At 45.3% G+C, this 23,130-nt stretch overlaps 1 protein-coding gene across 2 annotated transcripts in view; it reads right to left on the bottom strand.

Annotated features, from left to right (window-relative positions):
• The window catches only part of NDFIP2 (Nedd4 family interacting protein 2), a 197,675-nt gene that overhangs the window by 86,321 nt on the left and 88,224 nt on the right, over positions 1-23,130 (bottom strand). Inside the window, exon 4 of one of the 2 annotated variants that reach the window (XM_078657494.1) lies at positions 18,072-18,131. The exons of the other annotated variant lie outside the window; for it this stretch is intronic. Coding sequence (XP_078513620.1) covers positions 18,072-18,131 — 60 coding nt within the window. The remainder of the gene's footprint in view (positions 1-18,071; positions 18,132-23,130) is intronic. 2 annotated transcript variants of the gene reach the window in all.

Raw genomic sequence — 23,130 nt, 5'->3', positions numbered from 1 at the left:
AAATTCAAAGAGAATCTGTTTTTTTTTTCTTGGGTAAAGGGATGAAAAAAATCTATGTGAATATTGCAATATCTTTATCTTCTTGGGGATCCAAGTGTAGAGTACCACTCCCAAGAGTAATAATTTAAAGTTTTAGGCCGCTTGCATTGGGAGACAAAGAAAACGGAGTTGAAGCAATATATTGTATATCTGTCTTTTCATTACTCTGTCATTTATACTATAGAGCTCAGGATAATCCTAGCTAAACATCAGCATAGTTTTGCAAACATGGAAACCTTGAAAACTGTAAAAGCATCAGATAAGGCAGGGGTTAGGTGTATGAAGCTGAGTTTCTGTTGCAGTAACCCCCCACTGTGAGAAAGTGCCATCTTTCTTGCATGGTATGCCCCCACTTTTTGCTGAATTGCTGATGTGCTTTGAATGAGTGTGCCCTGAGCTCCTGCCAATCAGGTGCCCAGGCCCTGTGTTCCTTCCCTAAAACTGTGTCGAATTAAAACCCAATTTGCATCTCTGACCACGTCAGCCCCTGGTAAATGGTACCCTAGGTACCAATGGCATTGTGACCAGAGAATCGCTTATTGTGCCACCCTTAGGGGGCCTGTACCCTGACACTCACACACTGTCTTTGCAGGCTGAGTGTCCTGGTGCAGAACTAAACTAAGAGTCGACAAAGCACACATCCCTGTGTGCCATTCCCACAAACACACTGCCCTGGCATACATCAGTCACCCCTCTAGCTGGGTGCACTATGCCAGTTGTGAGGGCACAGGTGCATGAGCCCTGTGCCCCTACAGTACCCAGGGCCACTCCTGGGCACTGTAAGTGCAGTGATGCTATTAAGAGTATATGGTGCTGGGAGGTTATCATTACAAACTCCACAGCACCATGATGGCTACACTGAAGACTGAGAAGTTTGATAATAACTTCTCAGCACATTAAACCCGCACTGATGCCAGTGTGGTATTTAATGTAAAATGCACTACAGAGGGCATCTTAGAGATGCCCCTGAAACCTAAACTACAATCCACGTCTGGTCTGAGAGGCTGCCTAGGCTGCCACACAGCAGACATGTTGCTGGACCCCTGGGTAGAGAGCCCTCAAGTCTCCTGGGCCTGAAACAATGCACATCCTGGGCGAGGTGCTAGGTCTCCTCCCCCAGGATGGGCAGGGGAAGCTTCAAAGGGAAGCTTCAAAGGCATGCCACCTTTGTGAGCTTCTCCAGGCCACTTGCTGTACTCAGCAACTGGCCCCCACTCTTGCGGGAAGACAGGTGGGAAACCCTAAGTGAGGAAAGGGGGTGTGCCAGCCTCTGCCAACCCCACCCCTCAGATGGGGAAGGCAAGGTGAAGCACAACTCCGGGCTCCGGCCATCTTGAGGATGGGGAGCCCTGCCCAATCAGAGATAGGCTCCTGCCCCCTCCCACAGGAGAGAAGCAGGATAGGGCGGGTACTCACCCCAGGACACGGACCCATTGGTCCCTGCCCTTACCCTACCTGTAACGCCCTTAAATTTAGTATTCAGGGGCACCCTGAACCTTCCTTCCTCACAATCCCGATTTGAAACAAACAAGATCAAGAAGCCGTGCAGCTGCCAACAAGAGGATGACACAAACTGACTTGGCCCCAGCCCTACCGGCCTGTTGATCCGTGACCCTGCTCCTGCAAAACTCTGGCGCCTTCCATAGTCAGCAACCTCAAAAACCCCGGAGGACCTGACTGCCTTGAGACTCTACCAAGACTGGGACTCCCACAAGCAGTGGTTCTGCTCAAAGAGCAACACCCCTGGGGCCAGCCAGGCACTGCGAATCCAGCACACTCTGCACCTGCCGAGCCCGGCCCTGAGTGGACAAAGACCCCGAGGACGTCTCCCTGGCAATTGTGACCTGAAATCCAGTGCCCAAGGACCCTCCTCAACGACCCAGATGACGCCTGCAGCCTCACAACAAAGGATCCCTCCAACCACGACTAGCAGAGGGTAAGATTTCCCAACGTCAAAAGATACCCCTGCACCCGGCGCCCAACGGTCCCCTGTGCCCAACTCCTGGGTGCCTACCTATCCTCCAAGATCCCAACTTACCCCTCGAAGTGTTGGTCGCTCCTGAAGAATCTCAGTTCCCGAGCCTGCAGCCTTTGTGCATCTTCCAAGTTTTCCAGTGAATAACATTGGGCGCCCGACGGCTCAAAAGCACCCTGCAACCAGCCGCCCGAGTGCCCATGGCAGTGCAACCTTTGTCCTCATCTACTTCCCCATTTGCCCTGAGCAAATGACCAGGAGCCCAACTCCCACAGTCACGTGGCCTGCTTGCCAGCAGCCACCAACCGAAGGCCCATAGGATAAGATTGGGCCTAACTACCTCTGCACCCGGCTGCCCCTGTGCCGCTGAGGGTGTACCAACTGTACCTACCTGTCTCTGGGAGACCCCTGAGTCTATGCCCAGAACCTTAACTTTGCCAGTTAAGTACTTACCCAAAAGCCAATAACTCACTTTTCTTCCTTAGGGTAACATTGACTGGTTTCACTTGGAAATTCTTCCAAGTGTGGAGTTTTTAAACTTTAAAATATTCATCTAATATCAGCTGAACAACGAATTCCGATTTACTCACCTGTTATCAGGAGAGAACCCAGTGCTGCATATTTTAGCCCAGCACTGACCCTGAAAAGTAATTTTAACCGTACTTACCAGTAACTTTAATTTCCTTCCATAGGAATCCATTGTCAGGTTTTCACCAGAAAAGTTTCTAAGTGTCGATTTTCAAAAACTACAAATATCCCTTAAAAAATCGCCTGTATGAATTAAATGCATTCTTTCAATTGTTTACAGGGGATACACCAGTGCTGGATCCAGGATCCAACACGGAGTAAGAAAAAGTAACGATAACATTACTTACCTGCAAAGTGAATTTCCTCCCATAGGAAAAAATTAGTGATTCTATGTGAAAGTGTCAACTTTTAAAATACAATAATATTCCTTAAAAATCACTACTGTAACCAAAACGCTTCTACTTAACTGCTTACAGGAGATGTCCCAGGACTGAATCTAGGATCCAGCCTTGTGGTTAGAAAAGTAATCTATAAAGTAACTAAATGCATTTATCTAGAAATTCCCATTTAGCTCAACGTTGCATTGTGTTTGAAATTGTGTTGCTTATTGCAACAACTGTAACTATTGTAATCAAAAAGTCTATTTAAGTAAACATGAAAGGGAGCTTCCCCAAGGAATAGAGAATAAAATGAATGGAAATCTACCAAAAACACCCACAGAACAGCTAAGTTATTTTAGAAAATGTATTTACAGTTGATCATTTTTGATAAAATCATTTAGTTCAGCATTGAAAAAGGTCAGTTTCTAATGTAAAAAAACATTGGATTGTAGAATCATGAGGAAACATCAGCCCAAGTGCAAATATGACAAAAAAACATGACACACCGTTCATTCATTCAATCAATCATGCATACTCTCTCTATCTATGCCTGATGCCTGTTCTGTGGGTGTTTTTGGTAGATTTCCATTCATTTTATTCTCTATTCCTTGGGGAAGCTCCCTTTCATGTTTACTTAAGTATTTCTTCCCTGGTGGGTTGCTCCCCGGGCCTATGTTTTTAGGTTTTCAGGGTCCCTCTGTTGTATTTTTGCATCCAAAAGTCTATTGCCTATTTGAAAAGTATTTAACTAAAATAACTAATTCTGAGAAAGTATAGTTTGATACCTTGTTGGTTCTAAAATAAAACAACTATATATTTTGATACAAAACAATTGGCCTAGAGTTCAGTTCTTGAGTGTGTGAGACCATTTGCTGACTGAGTGTGTACAACAAATGCTTTACGCTGTCCTCTGATACGGTCTTACTGCTCGACCAAGCTACCACTTTAGAGAGTAAGGTTAGCCTCTGCCAAACCTCTGGGGACTGTGGACTCTGTGCACACTGTACCTTACTTTGGTCCAGTATATACAGAGCCACTTTCTTACACAAACTTTTTGCCAGATTTCTGATGCACTTTGAATTGATGTGCCCTGAGTCCCTGCCAATCAGGTTCCCAGGGCCTGTGTTCTTTACCAAAACTGTACCTTTGTACCCCCAATTGGCACCTCTCTGGCCACATGTAAGTCCCTTGCAAAAGGTACCATGGGTACTAAGGGCACTGTGACCAGGGAAGGCCTCTAAGGGCTGCAGCACATATTGTGCCACCCTTGGAGGTCCTGTACCTAAACACACACACCCTGTCATTGCAGGCTGCGTGTTTTGGTGCAGAGAAAAGTGAAGAGTTGCTATGCCTGCAACACGCTGCCTATGTTATAGGTAAGACCCGGGCTCTAGCTGGGTGCACTACACCACTGGTGAGGATACATTTGCATGTGCACTGTTCACCTACAGTGTCTAAGTCCATTCTTAGACATTGTAAGTGCAGTAAAGCCATAAAAAAGTATATGGTCTGGGCGTTTGTCATTACAAACTCCACATCACCATAATGGCTTTAATGAATTCTTGGAAGTTTGTTATCAAACTTCTCAGCATAATAAGAGGAGAAGACAATAATTTGGGGGCAGGATGTAGCCTAACGGCTAGAGAAGTATACCTCGATGCTGGGGAACCAGGTTCGAGTCTCGGCAGGGACGCTCAACATCTTGTGATTCTGGGCAAATCATTTAATCTCCCTGTGCCACACAAAAATGAATGTGTCCTTGGGTAATGCAAATGGTGCTCAGGTAAAGCGCTCTGATACCGGAAACCTTTGGGTCAACTTCTCACTATATAAAACTCTGGAAAAAATAAATAAACCCACACTGATGCCAGTGTGGGATTTATTATACAATGCACTCAGAGGGCATCTTAGAGATGCCCCCTGAAAAATGACCAGCCTCTGGAGGGTTCCCTGACTGGTAAACACCAGCATGCCACCACAAGACATATTTCAGGAACCCTGGGGTGGGAGCCTGCGCTCCCAGAGCCCAGAAACAAAGCCTTTCGTGGGCAGAGGTGTTCACACCTTCCCCAGTTCAGGAAGAGCCATCTGTGGCAGGGATATTCAAAGGCCATTCCGCCTTTGTAACGTGACCCCCAGCCTCTCCTGCTACCAGGAGCAGGCCCCCTACCTGTCTCCCCTTCTTTTTGGCGGGAAGACAGGCTGGAAAAATTAGAACAGCCCAGAAGGTGTGCCTACCTCTGCCAACCCCACCTTTCAGGTGTGGGAGGCGAGTTGAAGCCCACTCTTCAGTGCCCACCATCTTGCAAATAGCAGGCACTCTCTAATCAGGATTAGGGATTGTGCTCACTCCCCCACGTGGGGTGAGCACACCAAGGATGTAGTCACCCTAAGGTCAGTAGCGAGTAGCGGCCCGTGGTGGGAGTGCTGCTGGGCGCTGACGTGGGGCGGGGTGGGGAAAGGCGGTGGGTAGTAAACTACGGATTACGGCTGACTAGAGGTAAGTAAACATATAAATAATGAAACAAATGTTGAGCGCGCTGCTTCACATTTGGCTCCCATAGGACTTGTGAAGTCATCAATATGATATTGTGGTGCATTATTCAGTTTGATTTATGATGTGGTATCTTATAAAATACTCTGTTATATAGACCACCTGACCGAGTGTGCATGCACTGAATCACATGCACAATGTTTCCCAATCAACAATAGTTATACAGTTTAGGTACACAACTGCCATTTACATGTTAAATTCCCATGATACGTCGTTGTAACATAAGATAGCATGTTATCTACAATATACGTCATGTGCAATGTGAAACACAACTAACTCCTGGACATTTTTGCTTAAGAATGAATATTTCCACTAGACCATTAATCACTTTAAGTAGGCCGAGAGCCCGAGAGTTAGTCAGGTCTAGTAAGTTGTGGAAGGCTGGTCAGATGACAGAGGTGATGGGCTACTGCTCCGCTTTCTGAGCTGGAATTTGAAAACAGAAGCACAGTTAGGTACAGATCCTAGAGGATGTAGGGTGGTTCCCACATCCGGCTGGGATTCACTGTTCCAGAAGTGTACATGAAGCAGATGTCGGAGCAGTAGCAAGGTCTCCGAATGTACACAGTGGGGGCTAAATGAAACTATTTGCGAGGTGGTGTCCGCAACAGCATCTTGCGGAAGGCATATGGAATACAGTTTCAACAGATCCAGAAACCATAAGGAGGAGGAAAAACCTAAATGTGGTAAAGGGAAAGTTCTGGGCCTCTAGAAGGAAAAACTACCAATTCTGGCACACTGCCAGGGTGATGTGTCTAGTCCTGCCAATCTGAAAAGAAAATCTGCAGAGTGAGAAGGAGGTGTGGCTTGGAGAGGGAGAACTAGCTGAGAGGCCCAACTTCTTCTGTCCCCTGCACAAATAACCCCCCCCTCCAAAAAGGGCCAAAAACAAAAGGCTGTTGAAGATGCTTCTGATGTCCTGGGGTGTTTTCACACCTCTTAACGGACATCAGCTGGTCACAGCGTCAAGAGACAAGCTCGAAATCCACTCTTGGCAGTGGTTTACAGCTCGCCTGCTATGCCACTGTGCAATAATGTTCCCTCACTGGTTGACCGTGTGAAGGGGGCTGAAATTGTGTGACACACGGTAGCACCGTGTAAGCTGGCAGATCTGTATGGGACTTCAAATCAGCAACTGAGCAGAGAAGGTGAACAAGGAGAAGTCAAGGAGAGGTGGCTTCCAAGATTGCTTTAAACGAGTTACTGGAGTAGAGTCCTATGAATCACATTCACATGATTTCTCTAGCCACATAGAATCAACGGGGCTTGTTTTAATATATCTAGGATATTTTACTTGCTTTTATCTGTCTTTATGTTTATGAAAAGGATATCATATTATCTCTCTTACTTCATCAACTAATAAGGCATGAGAACCGAAATGTCTGTGGACTAAAGGATCTTCTACGTGGCTTTCCAACAGTGGTATTGGTTATTTTTTACGTGCAAAGAAAACAAAAAACACAAAATTCCCCTTTGAGATCAGGCAGCAGTGGCACAATACAGAATGCAACTTTCTAAGCTTAAGAGGACTCTTTATTTTTCCCAGGAAATATAAGTGACAACACAAGCGGACACGTTTTAGAAAGTTGACCCAAGATGGTAAACACCTTATATAAAGCCCCAACAAAACATCTTCTATAATAAATGAGAAACTGGCTGACATCTATAGAGCTCCAGTGCTCATTCTGTGCGAGTGTTGGTCCCCAAAATAGCTGCTAAGAAGCCCATGCCAGGTGCAATTAAACATTGGCACGTTGAATACCATGGCTGCATAGGCATACAATCCACCTCATGCAAATCAAATCAAATATCTTTATTTAGATATAACACAGATATCTTTAAAAGAAGAATACAAAATTCACATTGTGTGCCAAATATTAAAATAAGTACAGAAAAGCGATCGGTTATTGACAATCATAATAAAAATAAAGATCATCCACATCTTGAGCCTCCTTGTTCAGTAACATTTTAAAATTAGATATAAAAACACAAATATGTAATGAACCAAAGGGAGGGTAGGTTAACACAATATACAAAACTCTTCACCCCTTTTATGTTACTCTCGCAGTCAGTGGTATCATACATATAGGAACAACCCAATATTCTTAGGGATACTGCTCATGCTCTTTTCATTTTGTCCTCCTTAGAATTGGGGTATATTATAAGATGTATTAAATAGTTAAAAAGGATAAGGGGGAAGCTTTATGGGACCTCTTTTGCCTAAAGTTACGGTATGCTTGCTGAATGAAATTTGCTAGTCTTATATTTAAGACTGTGTTTTCAGGGTTCAAAGCCACAATAATGGCTTGCCTACAGGTCCGGGCACCCAGCCTATTCCATTCAGCTTTAAGTTTGCACCTGCGTTGGGAGTTAAAGAGTGGGCAAAGGCAGACCACATGCAACAAAGTTTCAGCCGTTTTACAACACCCTCTACAAGTTGGGTCTTCCACCGTGCGTCGCCAGGAAGGCAGGTCTTGCAAAAATCGCCAGTCACCCATTCTAATAGCTATAAGGCTACGTTTTAGGTACCGTGAGTATGTACAAGACAGGTAAGTGGCGGGGGCTAGCCGTCTGTACGAATTTATGAGAGCCCAAGCGTGGCTACGTTTCGCAAAAAGTGCTTTATCTGTGAGAAGTGATCTCATTCTCACACATTTTTTAATGGCCATTTTAAATGCTGTCTGACTGGGGTTAAGGACCCATAGGTCACTCGCTGACATTTGGTGAATGGCGTCCTTAAAAAGGCGACCAAACGTTCCACCTGGATTTTTCTGGGTGATTTCTAGCCAGACTAAGGATTCTAATGTGCCTGGAACTGCTTGTCTCAGTTTGTGACAGAGGTTTAGGTAAGTGCCGACGTTGGAAGCCTCATAGTTTAGTAACCCCATCTCTAATCTTATCTGTGCTGCAGATGCAGAATTTGGCAGCGGGAGAACTCTTTTATATATTCTGGTCGTGTGTTGATTTAAAGCAACGTTCAATTTGCCCCTGAATATCTCTATGCTGTATGATAGGGTAGGGCCAATTTTCGCTCTCATGACTTCCAAAAGAGGCATTAGTGTTGGGCCTGAGAGATTTTTGGAGAGCTTACCTAGTGACACCGCAAGGGTCGTAGCTTTAACTGCGATCTCATTGCACTGTTTTATAAGATTACATCTGGAGTCCAGGTGAACACCTAGATATTTGTACTGGCCTATGGCGAGACTTGTGTTGTTAAATGACCACCCGCCACCGGCGTGTCGTTTTTTTACCAAAGAGGACAACTTGCGTTTTCTTAAGGTTGACCGCTAGTTGGTTCGTGGTCGTATAACTAAGCAGTTTGTCGAGGAGCCTTTGCAGACCGACCCTGGTGAGGCTAAAGAGGACCAGGTCATCGGCGTACAGAAGATTACTTAAAGCCGTGCCTCCCACCTTTGGGGGATGACTGTTTGTATCGTCCAGAGTGCTTGACAGATCTGATACAAACAGGTTGAAGAGAAGAGGGGCCAGCACGCATCCCTGCTTCACACCTATGGTTGTCATAATTTTCCGCGAGAGATGTGTGCCGGACCCCAACTTCACCCGGACCTAGGTACGGGAGTGAAGTTGAATGATTGCCTCCAGTAGTTTATCAGGGATCCCCCACTTCCTTAGTTTTTCCCATAGAGCCGCCCTGGGGACCCTGTCAAATGCTGCTTTGAAATCGACAAAGCAGCAAAGGACTGACCTAGATGTTGAAAGTGCTTTGTCGACAATGGTTGACACTGCTAATAGATTGGTCTTGGTCCCTGAGTTAGCAACAAACCCTGTCTGGTTCATCGGTATCAAGTTGTATTCCTTTGCACATAGCCTCAGCTCCTCCAAGAGGAGGCCTGCGTAATACTTAGCCTCAATGTCCAAGAGGGCAATGAGTCTGTAATTGTTCGGCGAGGAGCGGGATCTTGATTTATAAATTGGGTGGATTATGGCTCCCCGCCACGAGTCAGGGATTGTTGCAGTTTTCAAAGCATAATTAAAAAGGTTTGTTAGTGTTCCTGACCAGAAGGCTGGGTCAGATTTAAACAGGCTCTGTGGCAGGCCATTTGGGCCCGGTGCTCCGTCTGATCTTGCTTTTGTCACTGCTGTGGCAACCCTTTCTTGAGTCACCTCAAGGTCCTCGTTGACAGAATATGAGCACTAAGTCTCTCTTGGGGGATTGTATCCTGTTGGTCCTGGGTGTTCTGAAGACCTGAAGTGGTCAGTGAGGAATGTTGCCCGATCCGATTCTTGAATATTTGCTGAGCCAAAGCTCGATGTGCTCTGGTTTGTGTGGTTAATTAGGGCCTAAAATTTTCTTGAGTTTTTACTCTTACTCTCCCACACCAATTTGCACCAGAATTGGTTTTCATGCGACTGTTTATCTTTAATCATCGCCAGCCTGAAAGACTTTTGGGCAGCTTGGTAAAGGTTTAAGCATTCGCAATTCCCCGGTGATTTTGCAAGTAACCGCAAAGCGTTGTTTCTGGCTTTCCTAAGTAACTTTGTCTGTATTGCCAGTGTGAACTTGCGAGGCTGGATTGGCCTTTGGGCCTGCTGTTTTGCTGGAAAAAGGTTGGTCAGGTGAGAGCAGAGCATCGACCATGTCGCAATCGGTGAGGCATCTTGGTCGATTCCGCCTCTTATGATGTCCATGCTTTCTTGTAGGATGTTCAGGCTGATGTCTTCACTCCACCTGAGGCGCTTTAGGTTCTCCGTGTATATTCCCCGGCAGGTTGAAGGAGCGGGTTTATGATTCACTGGTTTTGTGTTGAAGGATATGACCTGGGGCCTATGGTCGCTTTCGATTTGTGGGTGGATACGGAAACTGGCCACACAGTGAAGCAAGGCTGAATTGCAGATGGTGTAGTCCACGTAAGATTGCTTGCTACCATTAGTCCAAGACCAGTTTGGAGGGGTGTCACCCGCCGACCTGCCGTTGATTACCAGGTAACCTGCACTGTAAAATCGCATCACACAAAGTTCGCCCAGTCCGCAGTGAGCTTGGTTGGGCAGTTTCGGTTTGTGTCACGGCCTCAGTAATCGAAAATAAAAAAGGCTCTTCAGTGTCTGCTGGTTTACCTTGGAATAAGTTGGTGTTAAAGTCTCCCGTGACAATACAATCCGAGTTGGGGTGTTCCGCGGCTATGTCGCTCATAATTTCCGTTAGACGAGCCAGGTGGTCTTTTTTTGTGCGCGTACTTGGGTTAATGTACACGTTTAGAAGGAAAAGTGAGTGCTGATTCCGCCATGAGTTGATTTTGGCCCAGAGTAGCCAGCCTTCATCAATGGATAATCGTGAAATTGGGCCTTTTAAGTTGTTTGATATGTATATTGACAGGCCCCCTTTAGAGTGGCGTAGCGGCTGTCCCTGAGTGCTGGTTTCCATAGTTCAGTGAAGCCAATAACGGGACATCCTTGTAGGGCCCAGGTTTCCTGCATGACTATTACTGCATGCTCGCATAGAAAGGAAAAAGTTTCAGGGTTCGTAATTTTCTGATGGAGTCCACTTATGTTCCAAGAACACATTAAAAAGGTGGAATCTACTTGTGGGTTGAGCACAGTTGCTGATGAGGCTACTAGGGGGATTGACTTTGCCAGGGTTTTGTGCTTGGGGCCCCTGGACTCTACTTCGAACGGTCATTCTAAACTTTTGGTTGACAGGATGGCTGGGAGCCACTCCCATCCTTGACTTGTGTCGACATAGGAGACCACTGTTGGAGGGGTTTTATACTGTTCTTCAGGTCCTGACGCGTTTTTTAAAATCGAATACGGTCTGGGGTGTTCCTCCGGTCTGGTGATTCCAGCTTTTCGAGGTGGAGTTGGCTGATTTAGTAGGGCAGTGGGGTAGCCTGGAGTGGAATACGGGTACACTCGGATGCCCCAATCCTGCAAAGTGGCCTTATTGTCCAAAAATGCTCCTGCCCAGCTGGCCGACTTAAGAGACACCAGGGTTACCTCAGATGGTTGGGTGCCTCTTGGAGGGAGGAATTCAATGGATTCAATATCGTCCGATATCAGACCTGCGAGCCCCGGGATGCCGTCCACTAGTTTTATTATGTTCGAACTGTTAAGGATGTCTTGCCGACCCTTTGATTTATATTCTGGTGCCAGTAGAATGTGGAAATATGGTGGATCGTTTTTGTTCTCGTTATTTTTTTCATTTGGGGCCGTCTTATTGGATTTAATAGGCAACAGGCCTGCGTCTAGTTCCTGCTCCTGTTGCGTCGGGCAATGGGGGGCCTTCCACAAAGGATAACTGTGTTTGGGCAAAATTGTTTTTTGATTATGAATTGTTTTTGTAAGGTTCATTCTTGTTATTGTGGAGTCCACCCGAGACGGAATTGAGGCTAACACTGGTTTAGGTTTTACGTGGGTCACTGTGGACCCAGGTAAGCTTAGTTCGTCGGTTTTCATCCTTGGCTTTTCTGTGACAGTGCTGGGCTCATCTATTGCTGTTCGCGCCGCTCGTTCGGTTAGATCATGGGAACTTCCCGCGGTTAGTTGGATGGTGGGTGCTAGTGGGTCCCCTTTTGGATTGTTGACAGTAGAGTTTACTAGGGGTGATGGTGCAACTGCCTCACTTAAAGCTGTTTTGTTAGCCGCCGTTTCAAAGAGGGGAAAAAATTCCGGGTGGACAGCTGTTATTTTTGCCTTTATTTTATTTCTCTGTTTGCGCAGGCGTTTGCGCTCTTTCTTACTACAGGGTGGTGGAGGAGATGGTAACACTTCCGATTTAGAGGGGGCTGAAGTCACTAAACTGGCCGTTGGCCCTGTCACTTGGTGGTCCGTGCAGATTGTGCGCCCACTTGGGGCCCCGGCGTTTTCGGTCGTCGCATTGGTTGGGTCAGAACCCGTTAGTGCTGATTGAGGTTGGCCGGATTTTAACTGCTCACTCAGCTGGTTTAGACAGAGAACTGTTCCCCGCTTGACTTAGTGCCTTTGTTTGCGATAGTCCACGGGTTAGCTCGATCTTGGAACGTGTCTGGCATTTTTTGCAATTGCGGACAGGGGGTTATGAGTGAGTTGCCTCCCTTCAACAACTTGACTTCTTTTATTACACTAGTTAGAAAGTCTGGAAGCGAAGAAAGTGAATTAATAATTGGGGAGCAGCAACAGACGGACTGTATAAGCTTTGTCGAGGCTTGCGCTCCTAGTATTAAGTTGCTCAGTTTATCGAGTTTATTATCGATCCCTGCCGTGAACAGTGCTAGGGTGTTCAGGAGATCGACCTGCACATCCAGTTTGTCCGAATGGTAATTTAATGTGTTGACTGTTTGTTGAAAGGTTTGAAGAAGTTGAGGCCAAACCCCAGTTGCTGTAGGCTCTTCTTGGTTAGGCTTTAGGTTTGACGTATGATTAGCGGAGTTTTGATTGTTTTTAAAGAAAAATGACAAGTCCGCGAAGAGCTGGTCATTAGGATCTGATTTTTTGGGTGATTTTTGTGGTGATGTCGTTATTGCTGCTGGTGGTGAAAATGCAATATGCTGGGGGCTTGACGCGTCCAAGTACTCCTCAGGTGTACTTATAGTTTGAAGTAAGTGGGACGGTTGAGGAATGTTGTTGTGCCCATGCAAATTTTGCGCATGGATTTGTGCAAGAGTTAGTTGACAATGAGGAACCATTGTGGTTTCCTTTGGCGCGACAAGATCTTGTCGGGGGGATGTTATTAGTGTTTCCGGTTTCTGAATTTGATCTGTGAAAGAACTTGGGTTATGCTGTAGGCTCACCGGAGAGGGTTGCAACGGGCATACTCCTTGCATGTCCTCTACAGTGGGTGAGAGTTGCTGACCAAGTTGCGGCTCTAAGTGGTAACTAAAAAGGTTTTGCTTGAAGCTTACACCCCCCTGCCGGGCCGGGGTCAAATCGTTAAGTGCTGATCCAAAAATGTAAACTCCCGGGGGTTGAGCTGGCTTTTTAGTTTTCATTGGCTACTGTAGTGTAGATAACAGTTGTAGGGGGGCGTACTTATTTCGGCCTGCTGGTCCGAGGCTACAAAATTGGTTGACTCCTGGGGCTAGGACTTTGAAGGAGCGTTGGTCGTAGTTGACATTTTTTTTTTTTAAATAGTCCAACAAGTTCGAGGGTTTTAAGGCATTTGGCATGTCCGTACTCTTGCCTTTAGGACTGGGGTTGCAGCAGCCGTCTGGCGAAGATTTTGCCGCAGTCGCTGTTTCCTGGCAGGGCCAGGAGGGCTTGTGGTTATCCGGATGGGGCTCTTCATTGGGTGCCGGCTGTTTTGATTTCCGCCGTTTTGGTGGCGCTGTGGACTTTCTTACTTTCCCTGATCTCATAGCTTTGGTTCATTTTTTTTTTTTTAAGCCGATGCTGTGCTGGGGTGGCTGTGGTGGGTAAGGTGGCTGGGTGGCTAAGGTGGCTGGGGTGGCACTGCCGAAGCTATTGAAAGTCTAAGAGGAGTTGCAATGCCTTAGGACTCTAATGACTCTGATAGCTCAGGTGGCTCTGATGGCTCTGATGGATCTGGGAATCCTCCCAATTCTGACATCACTGACTGGCTAACTGGTGTTGTGCTGTTAATTTGAGTTCTGCACTGTCGGAGGGCTTTCGATTGTCCTATCTTCAAAGGGCTGCCGGTTAGTTGATGGCTGACTGAGATGCACTTTTAGCACTTTTGTGGGCGTATGCCTCGTCGTTAACTGGGTCGTGGCACCCCCCCGCTCTTTAACTTTTCCCGTCCCCAATCCGCTTGTCCACGACCACCCGCACGCACCGCACCACTCGAACCTGGACTAGACTGGGAGTCAAGACCTCGCCTCTGTGTTAACCCCCCGCCAGATGGGGTCGCACAGTTAGTGGAATTGGGGGGTCAGTCGACTCAACCAGTCAGCCAATCAGTCAGTCGACGGCCCGAGCAGGCAGTGAGGCCGGCTGTCACTCGGCAAGCTCGGGGGGGGGGGGGGAGGCGGGGGGAGCCGCCCCAGAGCTGGAAAGAGCAGCCGGGTGCACCACACGGCCGACTGGCTAATCTGGCTGGTGAAGACGGCGCAGGAGCGGACGCTGACCGGTGCAAGAGAGCTTCCTACGGGGACATTGAAGGCAGACACGGCAGAAGCAGGGAGTAACCAGGGAGTGTAGGGGGTACAATTTGGCATGTAACTCAGTGCGACGGCGTGCGGTTCAGGGGGAGGGCTGAGCAGGGAAATACGGCCTTACCGTTTCGACCGACCAGCCAAATACCCTGCCCACTACCAACATGGCAGCGGCGGGGGCGGCAGAGACCTCCGCTGCCATCAAGGACCCGGCCCTGAGCCTGGCCCGTAGCGGTCCCGGTCCTGAAAATGCCGACAATGCCCCGAGGGGGGAAACCGGGTCGGCTTCCCGGCCACAGCGGCTCGCCTCACCTCAACCTTGCTGTGTGGTCACCGTCAACTCCGCCCACCTCACCTCACCACACCCCGCCTGACGGCACGTCCGGAAGGAGAGCTACAATTTCCGTTAGTGGGACGCGGCCAAAAGAATATCGAAACTCCCCGATTCATCTGAGAACCTCATGCCTTTTTAATCCACTCCCAGACACTTCCTGTTCGTCTATCTCACTCTTCCACGTTCCAGGTTTCTGCCTCTGGAACGGGTTTCCACCTTCCTATCCTCCGTCTTTCCGATGTGTTTTTCCTAATCTTGCTCTCAGTAAACATCTGATGCAGAACAATAAGTGCCAGTCACCAAAAACTAAGTGCGTTTGACCCCCACCGGCAACCACCAGCTCTAATTAAGCACTGGAGCTCACCCTAAACATAATATTTTAAGAATTTCAACAGTGAGCATTAAATCTAAGACAATCTTTATACTGATGTGTTTCATCCAAACAGGTGTAATCAGGTTGCTCAACAGTAGTTTAAAATACAGAAATTAAAGTAAATGAAATAGTATGTGGAGGCTGGGAGAAAAACTGAATGGTATCAAATAAAGAATTGAAGTGAAAACAGAACAAAACATACCCTAAATCTCAAGCCTAGTAAAGAAAGGTTTTTTGTACAAACGCCCATTATCTTGATGGGAAATATGTGAACAGTTGCTTCATATTCAATTAAAATAGGATTCCAAAATCGCAAGTATAAACTGGGGTGGAAAAATGGTGTGTCCCCAGGAAAAATTTGGAAGTTGACACTGTGAATATGGTGAGCCCCCAAAACGTTTCATGTAGAGGCAATTAGTGGGTTAAGTGTGGGAGCCACCAGGTAGAACCCTTGGGTGGCAGAGCAATGAGATATGAAAAAGTAAGGAGAATAAACAGAAAAAAATGAATGTTGACACACTTTACTCAAACTGTACTGCTAAGGATTGCCTATAGGCAGAGGGTTAGATCTGAAGGACATACGACATGCACCAGGAAAACTATGAAAGTTGTAGTTCCCACTGGAGGAAGCCAAGAGGGGTTATGAATCGCAATTGGTAATTGCAAGCTAAGCAGAAAACAATATAAATCGCTACATCTGCGTAGACTTCCACATTTTTTATCAAATTGGGCCCTATGTAGGCAGTACGCCTTTGTAGCAGAGTAAGAAAACTTACAATTGTGCTGACTGTAAAGAGAGTACTGAAAAGGCAAGCGGGCTCACAGTCCGATACAAAATAGCGTAAAACAGTAACGAATGGCAGGCGACATAGCGGATCAAAATGTAATTAGCCTGCACTTATTTCCAAATCAAAACGGCATTAACAGGTCACAAACCACAATGTAAGCCTTTGTTGAAAATAGGAACAATAACTCACTGAGGTCTTTTAGTGTATGGCTGTGAATTATTCTCCACAAAGGAATTACCATCCCTTCAGACTACTGAATCAAAAATTTGGAAAACAAATGGTTGGGCTTAGCAAAAAGACAGGCAACAGTGGGATGAGACTCAATTCGGATTGACCAATATTGAATTTAAGGGCCAGCAAAGGACCGTGAATTACTTGTATAGCTTGTTGAAAGTTGAGAATGGGTCAGTCAAGTTTTGGTTAAAAAGTCATCCACAGCATGACATAGAGGAACTTTTGCCAAACTTCTGCCCAATATTACTAAAAGCCTTGATATGGAAACGTTTGTTAACAACAAAGTCATTTCCGTAGCATGTAGGACAAATACGCTAAACGGTTGTTTAAAGAAAAATCCATTGAAAGTGACCGAAAGGACTGTCAAGGACATTCACGGCAGGCTCATCTGATGGTGACAGATTATAGAGGGTTTCCCAACCTTATTTTGAAAATATTAAACATGAATATTGGTGATTGGATGCTGAAACTCAGACTGGGTCACGTGCCAACCCCTTTTGAACTGATAAAGCCCTGTAGGGATAACAGAAAGAATGATATAGTGGGAAATATTTGTAATTTCTGTTCTAAAAGCGACCGAGTTTGATTGACATTTTGGTTTTCTGCTCTACGTTAAACAGTGAGCGAAATTGCTTCTGCAGAGATTTCGAGAAATTAACATCTGTCATTTACCATATTTGCAAGTATTTCTTTTTTTTTTTTTTAGATATTGAGAGGATAAAGTTGGCTGGGGCGAAGTTTGTGTTAAGAACTTGATGTCTGGGATGAAGTGTTATTCAAGCACACAGCACTTTTTAATATTTTGCATACGGTTTCATTAATTTTTATGGAGAGTATTTACAATGCCATGTGTGACTGTTTGTGCGCTTATATTGGGCCTGGTTTAGATTTCGGCAGATGATTTACTCCGTCACAACGGATATCTCAATCACCGAAATATAAATCCCATAGGATATTATGGAATTTATATTTCGGCAGGTGAGACATCCGTCATCGTTGTGACAGAGTAAATCGTCTAGAGAAATCTAAATCAGGCACATGGTTTTAAATTGCTATCCATTATATTGATATCAGTAAAAGGGTTTTGATGGGAAATGTATATACCACATGTCTTTTCTGCAAGATTTTAGAACCTTTTGATATAGGGTTGCAATAAAAAGCGTAAAATAAAGGGGTTTCTGAAGGATCTGTAGTTGGTAATATGATGTGGTTCCTTCTAACTGCCCTGTTTGAAGTTTTTATGGTTCTATTATATGTTTATTATTGTCAGAAATTATGTACCTTTAACTGATTTGTTTGCATGATTTAATAAGGGTACTTCTTTAGAAATGTATTTATTAAAGCAGATTTTTGCCTTAAATTAATATACGACTTTATTAGTCTATAGATTATGGGTGTAATTAATGTCAAATGTTTGAGTGGGATACATTTGTAGCAAAGGGGAATGCAATGTTAACTATATGATTGTTATATATATATATTTGTGTTGACTTATTGGCACATTATCAAATACACTGCGGCAAACTTCTTAAGAAATGAACAGATCCCATTTAAAGTCAATTTTCGATTTCGCTACTTAGGAATGCAGCCATTATAGACCTAATAAATAGCATAATTCAGAGGAGAGATGATAGCTAACTGCAACACAGTTGCTTTACAACTTTTGAGGTATAATATAACTTCTAAATGCTATACATTACAATTTTATAATCTATCGAAGAACATTCTATAAATCTGGCGGAAAATAAAAGCAGATGCGGCTGACGTGCCCACAGGAAACGCACACACAGCACATTCTCAACTAGGTAGAACTGTTCCATACCTCTGGAGGACTGAGGAATATTTCATCAAAGAGACTCCTAGACTCCCTAAAATGGCCGTGCTAAGCATGTAAAACAGAAAAACACAAGACTGAGGAAATGTCAAGTAAACGCCATTAGTGCACACAACGCTGAACATTTAATGTGGTGTTAATTATAAACATTTTTAAGTCACATCGAAAGATATTGGGTACACGCCTCTCATGACTTAAAGCTAGCAAATGACTGTACCTCAAGGTAAAATGTGACGAGCATCACTTACGACGGACAGTAATTTAAAAAGCAAATTAGTTACACTACTTCAGCGCATGCTGCATTCTCTCCCATGCAACCAGCATTTTACTTATCTGCCTACCTGACTGCAAATACAAGTAAATATATGCAGTTATTGAAAGTTACTAGCATGAAGCAACAGTGGCAAGCAGTAACCTTAGGTCATGGCTGGAATAGTACTGAACACCAACACAAGGTTTCGGATATTTGTGAACAGACCTTTAAAAAAACAGTATGCAATAAATAAAATTTAAGCCCCAGAAATGGCAAGAAAGGCTGCTATGAGGATATATCGTGTAAAGAACCATCATTTTCAAAACCCTATGTTTTTTCTCTCCTCAGATATTCTCTTCTAAGATTCCCAACACCTATCTACTGAGATGAAAGGTGTGTTAATCACAGTAGAGGCAAAATATTTTCATAGACTGGCCAAATTTAGTATGACTTGGATGTATATTGAAGGTACCAAATGAACAGTTACTTACCTTCGGTAACAAGCTTTCGTGGAATCTCTAACCATAGATTCCTCACCCTTAGAATAATCCCCAGGCACCAGACTAGACCAGGAAGCTCTTCCCCAGAAGTGCTCCACGCACCTGTAGATGGCGTAGTGCAGCTTAACACTGACTTTGGTCCACCCTGAAGTTACATGACAGAGCTGATATAGGTGCCACCCCTCACTGACATCAGTTTCTTTGTGGACTTTGAACCCCCAGATGCGGAACCCAAAAAACGAATCAGAGATACCAGTGTGCAGATCTCTGGATTGGGGCCTTTTTAGATGGGAAAAGAGACCACTCCACAGAACAGGGAGGTGGAAGGGAGGTGAGGGAACTGTGGTTAGAGTATCCACCAGAAAGAGTGTTACCAGAAGTAAGTAACTTATTGTTCTGATGGATACATCTAACCTCAGTTTCATCACCTTTAGAACAGATACCAAAGCAGTACCTCACAAGGTGGAGTGTCTGTAGAAAGAGCTCAGACCAAAATGTCCTGCAGGCCCGAACGGGCGAAATACCCTTCTCGTCGGACCTGGCTGTCAACACAATAGTGCTTCGTAAACATGTACACCGATGTCCACGTCACAAAATGATAAAAGTCTATAACAGGCACTCAACATGCCAAAGGTGTGGTACAAGCCTTAGCCCTTGTGGAATGGGTTCTCAATCCTGCTGGGGCTGATTTTTTGGTCAGTGCATAACCAATCTTAATGCATAGGGCTAGAAATTCCTTTTCTGCAAATCATTGTTTTAGCTTGGCGCAGAGAATCCTACAAAGAGACAATCGTCCACCTGCTGGTCTTTTCTTCGATCAATGTAAAAGCTTAAAGCCGTTTAGGGGGCCAGTTGACGGAGTCTCTCCTCTTTCGAGGAGTGAAGCAGAGCAAAGAATGTTGGGATGGTGATGGATTGCCCTACATGAAATTGAGTCATGGATTTTGGGAAAAAAATGATCGCCCTGATCCTCAATGGCAATTTACCTGAAAAAAAGTTGGTGTAGAGCAGTTGCACTGAGAGGGCCTGGAGTTAACCACACAGCGGGCTGAAGTAATCTTGCAGAGGAAAACTGTTTTCAGTCAGGAGACGCAACTGTGCATCAGCTCAAAGGCATCACAAAGGGTTTTGGAGGAAACATATGCATCAAACCTTTTAAAAATATCAAAACAACAGATGATTTGAACAAGGACAGCTGGTCGAGCAAACGCAAAAAGTTTGAAAGGGCATACAGGTAACCTTTAACGGTGCCCACTACAAGTGCTTCCTGAGCAGGGTCATGGGGAAAGAGTTGAGGTACAGGTTTGGACCACCAGACTCTCTGGAATGGAATACCGAGTCGGGAAATCAGGGTCACCTGCCGCTGGCCTGTGGCATCTGGCAACCTGCCTGTTCACCAGCCTGTTCACCAGTGGGCATGAACAAGACTTTGCCCATGTGCCCAACAATGTATCAGTCAGGAAGTCATTCCATCATCAACACTGTCATCTCGACATGGTAGCATACTCTGATCAGAGTGTGACCCAAAAAGCTGTTCGAGCACCTAAGGGCAACTCAGATGAAGAGGTACTGTTCTGTTATAATCCGACTGAATGGGGACAGGCACATCAATGTGGATTCCAGACACAACCTTCGACGAGGCAGAGGTGAGTTATCCTTTGAGTCAGACACCAAAAGCAGTATAGGGTTTTCCCTCTGGCAACGGTACCAGCATTTGATGACAAAAGGACTGATGCAGGTTTTGGCACCAGGGGAGATGTCTAGACCAAAGCTGGTGTGGAACCTGAATTGGGTCAGAGGGGCACAGATCGCGTACAGGATGCATCCACCAGCAGTATCCCGACTGGCAGCCCTGTGGATCCTTGGGGCCTGAAGGGAACCTAAAGAGTGCCAAAGATGCACAACAAAGACTCCCTGAAGGCCTCGGTCTTTTGCAAAATCTCTCATGACCCAGGGAATTTGGGGTGCATCAGGACTAACTGTGGAACCGCATCCTTAATAGATTGGGATAGTGACTGAGAGGAAGGTTGGCACCCTTGTGACTTCTCTGGAGATAGAGAGTTGTGGGATGGGGCTGGGTCCCGCTTGGCCTTCCTGAATTTCTTCTGCGACTTTGATTTGGACTTGCCGGAAGACTTTGATTAACATGAGTATCTGTTGCACAAACAACCTCGGGAGAAGGTCCTTGCTCTCGACTTTCAAACAGCAGCAGAACTTGCGAGGCTTCTTCTGGTATTCGGAAACGTACAACTTCACTTCACAATTCCCAGATCGCTTTTGGGTTCATGAGGGCGCATCCCACATATAAACTTGCGATATGTGCTGAGCCCAAACACCAAAGTCATAACACGCAGGGTCTGTTATAGAAAGTTGCTGCAGTCCTTGTGTGGTTTAAATCCTGTAGTCTTTGGAGATGAATTGGTTCCCTTACACACTGGTTTTAATTTTTGAAGGAAAGCATCTTAAAAAAAAGTCTGTGAAAATGAAAAAGAAAAAATGTGCGGGGTTCTGGATCTATGTCTGAAGGTGCAAAAAGAAAAGAACCTGTCAGCAAGCAGAGGTGGTACCTACTTCGGCTCTGTTCCGCCATTTCTGGGGCAGAACAAAGTCAATGCAAAGCAGCACACTGCTATCTACTGGCAAGCAGAACTACCGCTGTGAAATCCCTTGGTACCTGGGGATTATTCTGAAGATGAGGACTATGTGGTTAGAAGTATCCTTCAGAATAATCATGCATGGTATTATCGCTGCAAATAACTTTGGTCTTAAATATGATCACTTTCACCTTCACAGCAAAAACCAAACATGTGAGCAAATCACCTAAGAATGCTTGGTTTCAACACTGCCAAGTACAATGGCCTTCTTAGGAAACACAGTGGCAGGCAGTTCCCGGTACTTTTCATAAGATGGCTTTCTCCCAATGGACCATGTTCTTTTTGGAAGGTCATTTCCTATGTTTGTTGTCTGAGGGAATTTCGTTGTGCAGTGTGCAACTGGGAGAACCTGCATTTGCTCACAAACCAACTGCTCTAACTTCCCTGACAGAGTACTAGAGAAGTTGCTGAAGATAATGCACACTGTTGACAATCCATTGAGAAATTGAGGGCTTCAGCAAACATGTACATGGCGAATGTTCGAGTTTGTGGACTCCATGTACTTTATTTTCAGCTCTTACCCAATAACTAAGAAAATGTGTATAGCATAATATACTGACTAAAGTGACTGTAAAAGTCGGGCAGAAATGCTCAACAAAAAATAAACCTAGTCAACAGGGTGAAAAGAGATTCTAGGTTTTCAGAAATGTATTCCATCATGTATGGTTCTGCATAAACGGTAAAATGATTATAACTTGCAATTACAAGTTTATATACCCAGCATTTCAATGTTTCTGGTTTTGTGGAACAGTCAGTAAGTTTATACGCACTTTGACTCCAAAGTTTGCTACTTGTGAGGAGGTAGGCAGCTCCCACAGACCACACGATGCACCACCTTCCCTCGTAGGTGGGTGAATTGACTCACTTTGCCTGCCAATGAGGGGAAGCATGCTTCTCCTTGAAACTGGGGCAGGTCCACTGTCTGCAGTGAAAGGAAAACTGTCAGTTTCAGTCAGGTCACTAGTGTAATGGTCCCAGTGCAATTGTGAATTCCAGAGTGCACTGACCACAATAATACATTATTTGCAACTGGGTGCTCAGTTCAGATCTATGCTTGGGAAGTAAGGGTGCGCCACAGGGTGGATCAGTATTGTGCACCCAATGTGAAATAGGGATCCACGTCTTTTGAAGATGCACAAAAAATTGGTGAAAGGCTTGTAGATGTCTGTGCCCTGAACAGTCTGGTGACAGGCGGTATTGTGTTCCCACACAAAAGAATACAAAGGTAACGTGGGCGTCACCAGACAATTCAACAGAGAATCAGATTGACTATGTCTGCATTGCCAAGAAGTTCTGTAGTAGGGGATCTCTGTGTATAGTCATAATCTAGTGAATAGTCCCGCCCATATGCGTGGACCCCGGAGCAATCAAAAATAATCTCTTACAGTGTCAAAAAATGCAGAAATGCATAGACACTTAAGAGAGAATTTAAAGACAGATAATGCAGCCAAAAAGGCTACACTGTCCAGTACTTCAACTAGAAATTCCACCACAAAATCCACAAAACAGCAAAGCCTGTACAGATTTCCCTTGCTTAACAGCAAAATCCCTCAGGAATGATAGAGAGAAGAACCTGGACAGACAAGCCCCATAGGCTGCCATTATGTGGCTTAAATAGGATACTGTGCCTTTAAGGAACC

The sequence above is a fragment of the Lissotriton helveticus genome, chromosome 8 (assembly GCF_964261635.1).
Source record: "Lissotriton helveticus chromosome 8, aLisHel1.1, whole genome shotgun sequence".
Taxonomy (NCBI): Eukaryota; Metazoa; Chordata; class Amphibia; order Caudata; family Salamandridae; genus Lissotriton; species Lissotriton helveticus.
The sequence above is the reverse complement of the archived record's forward strand: the minus strand, read 5'-3'. Positions and strand labels throughout refer to the sequence as shown.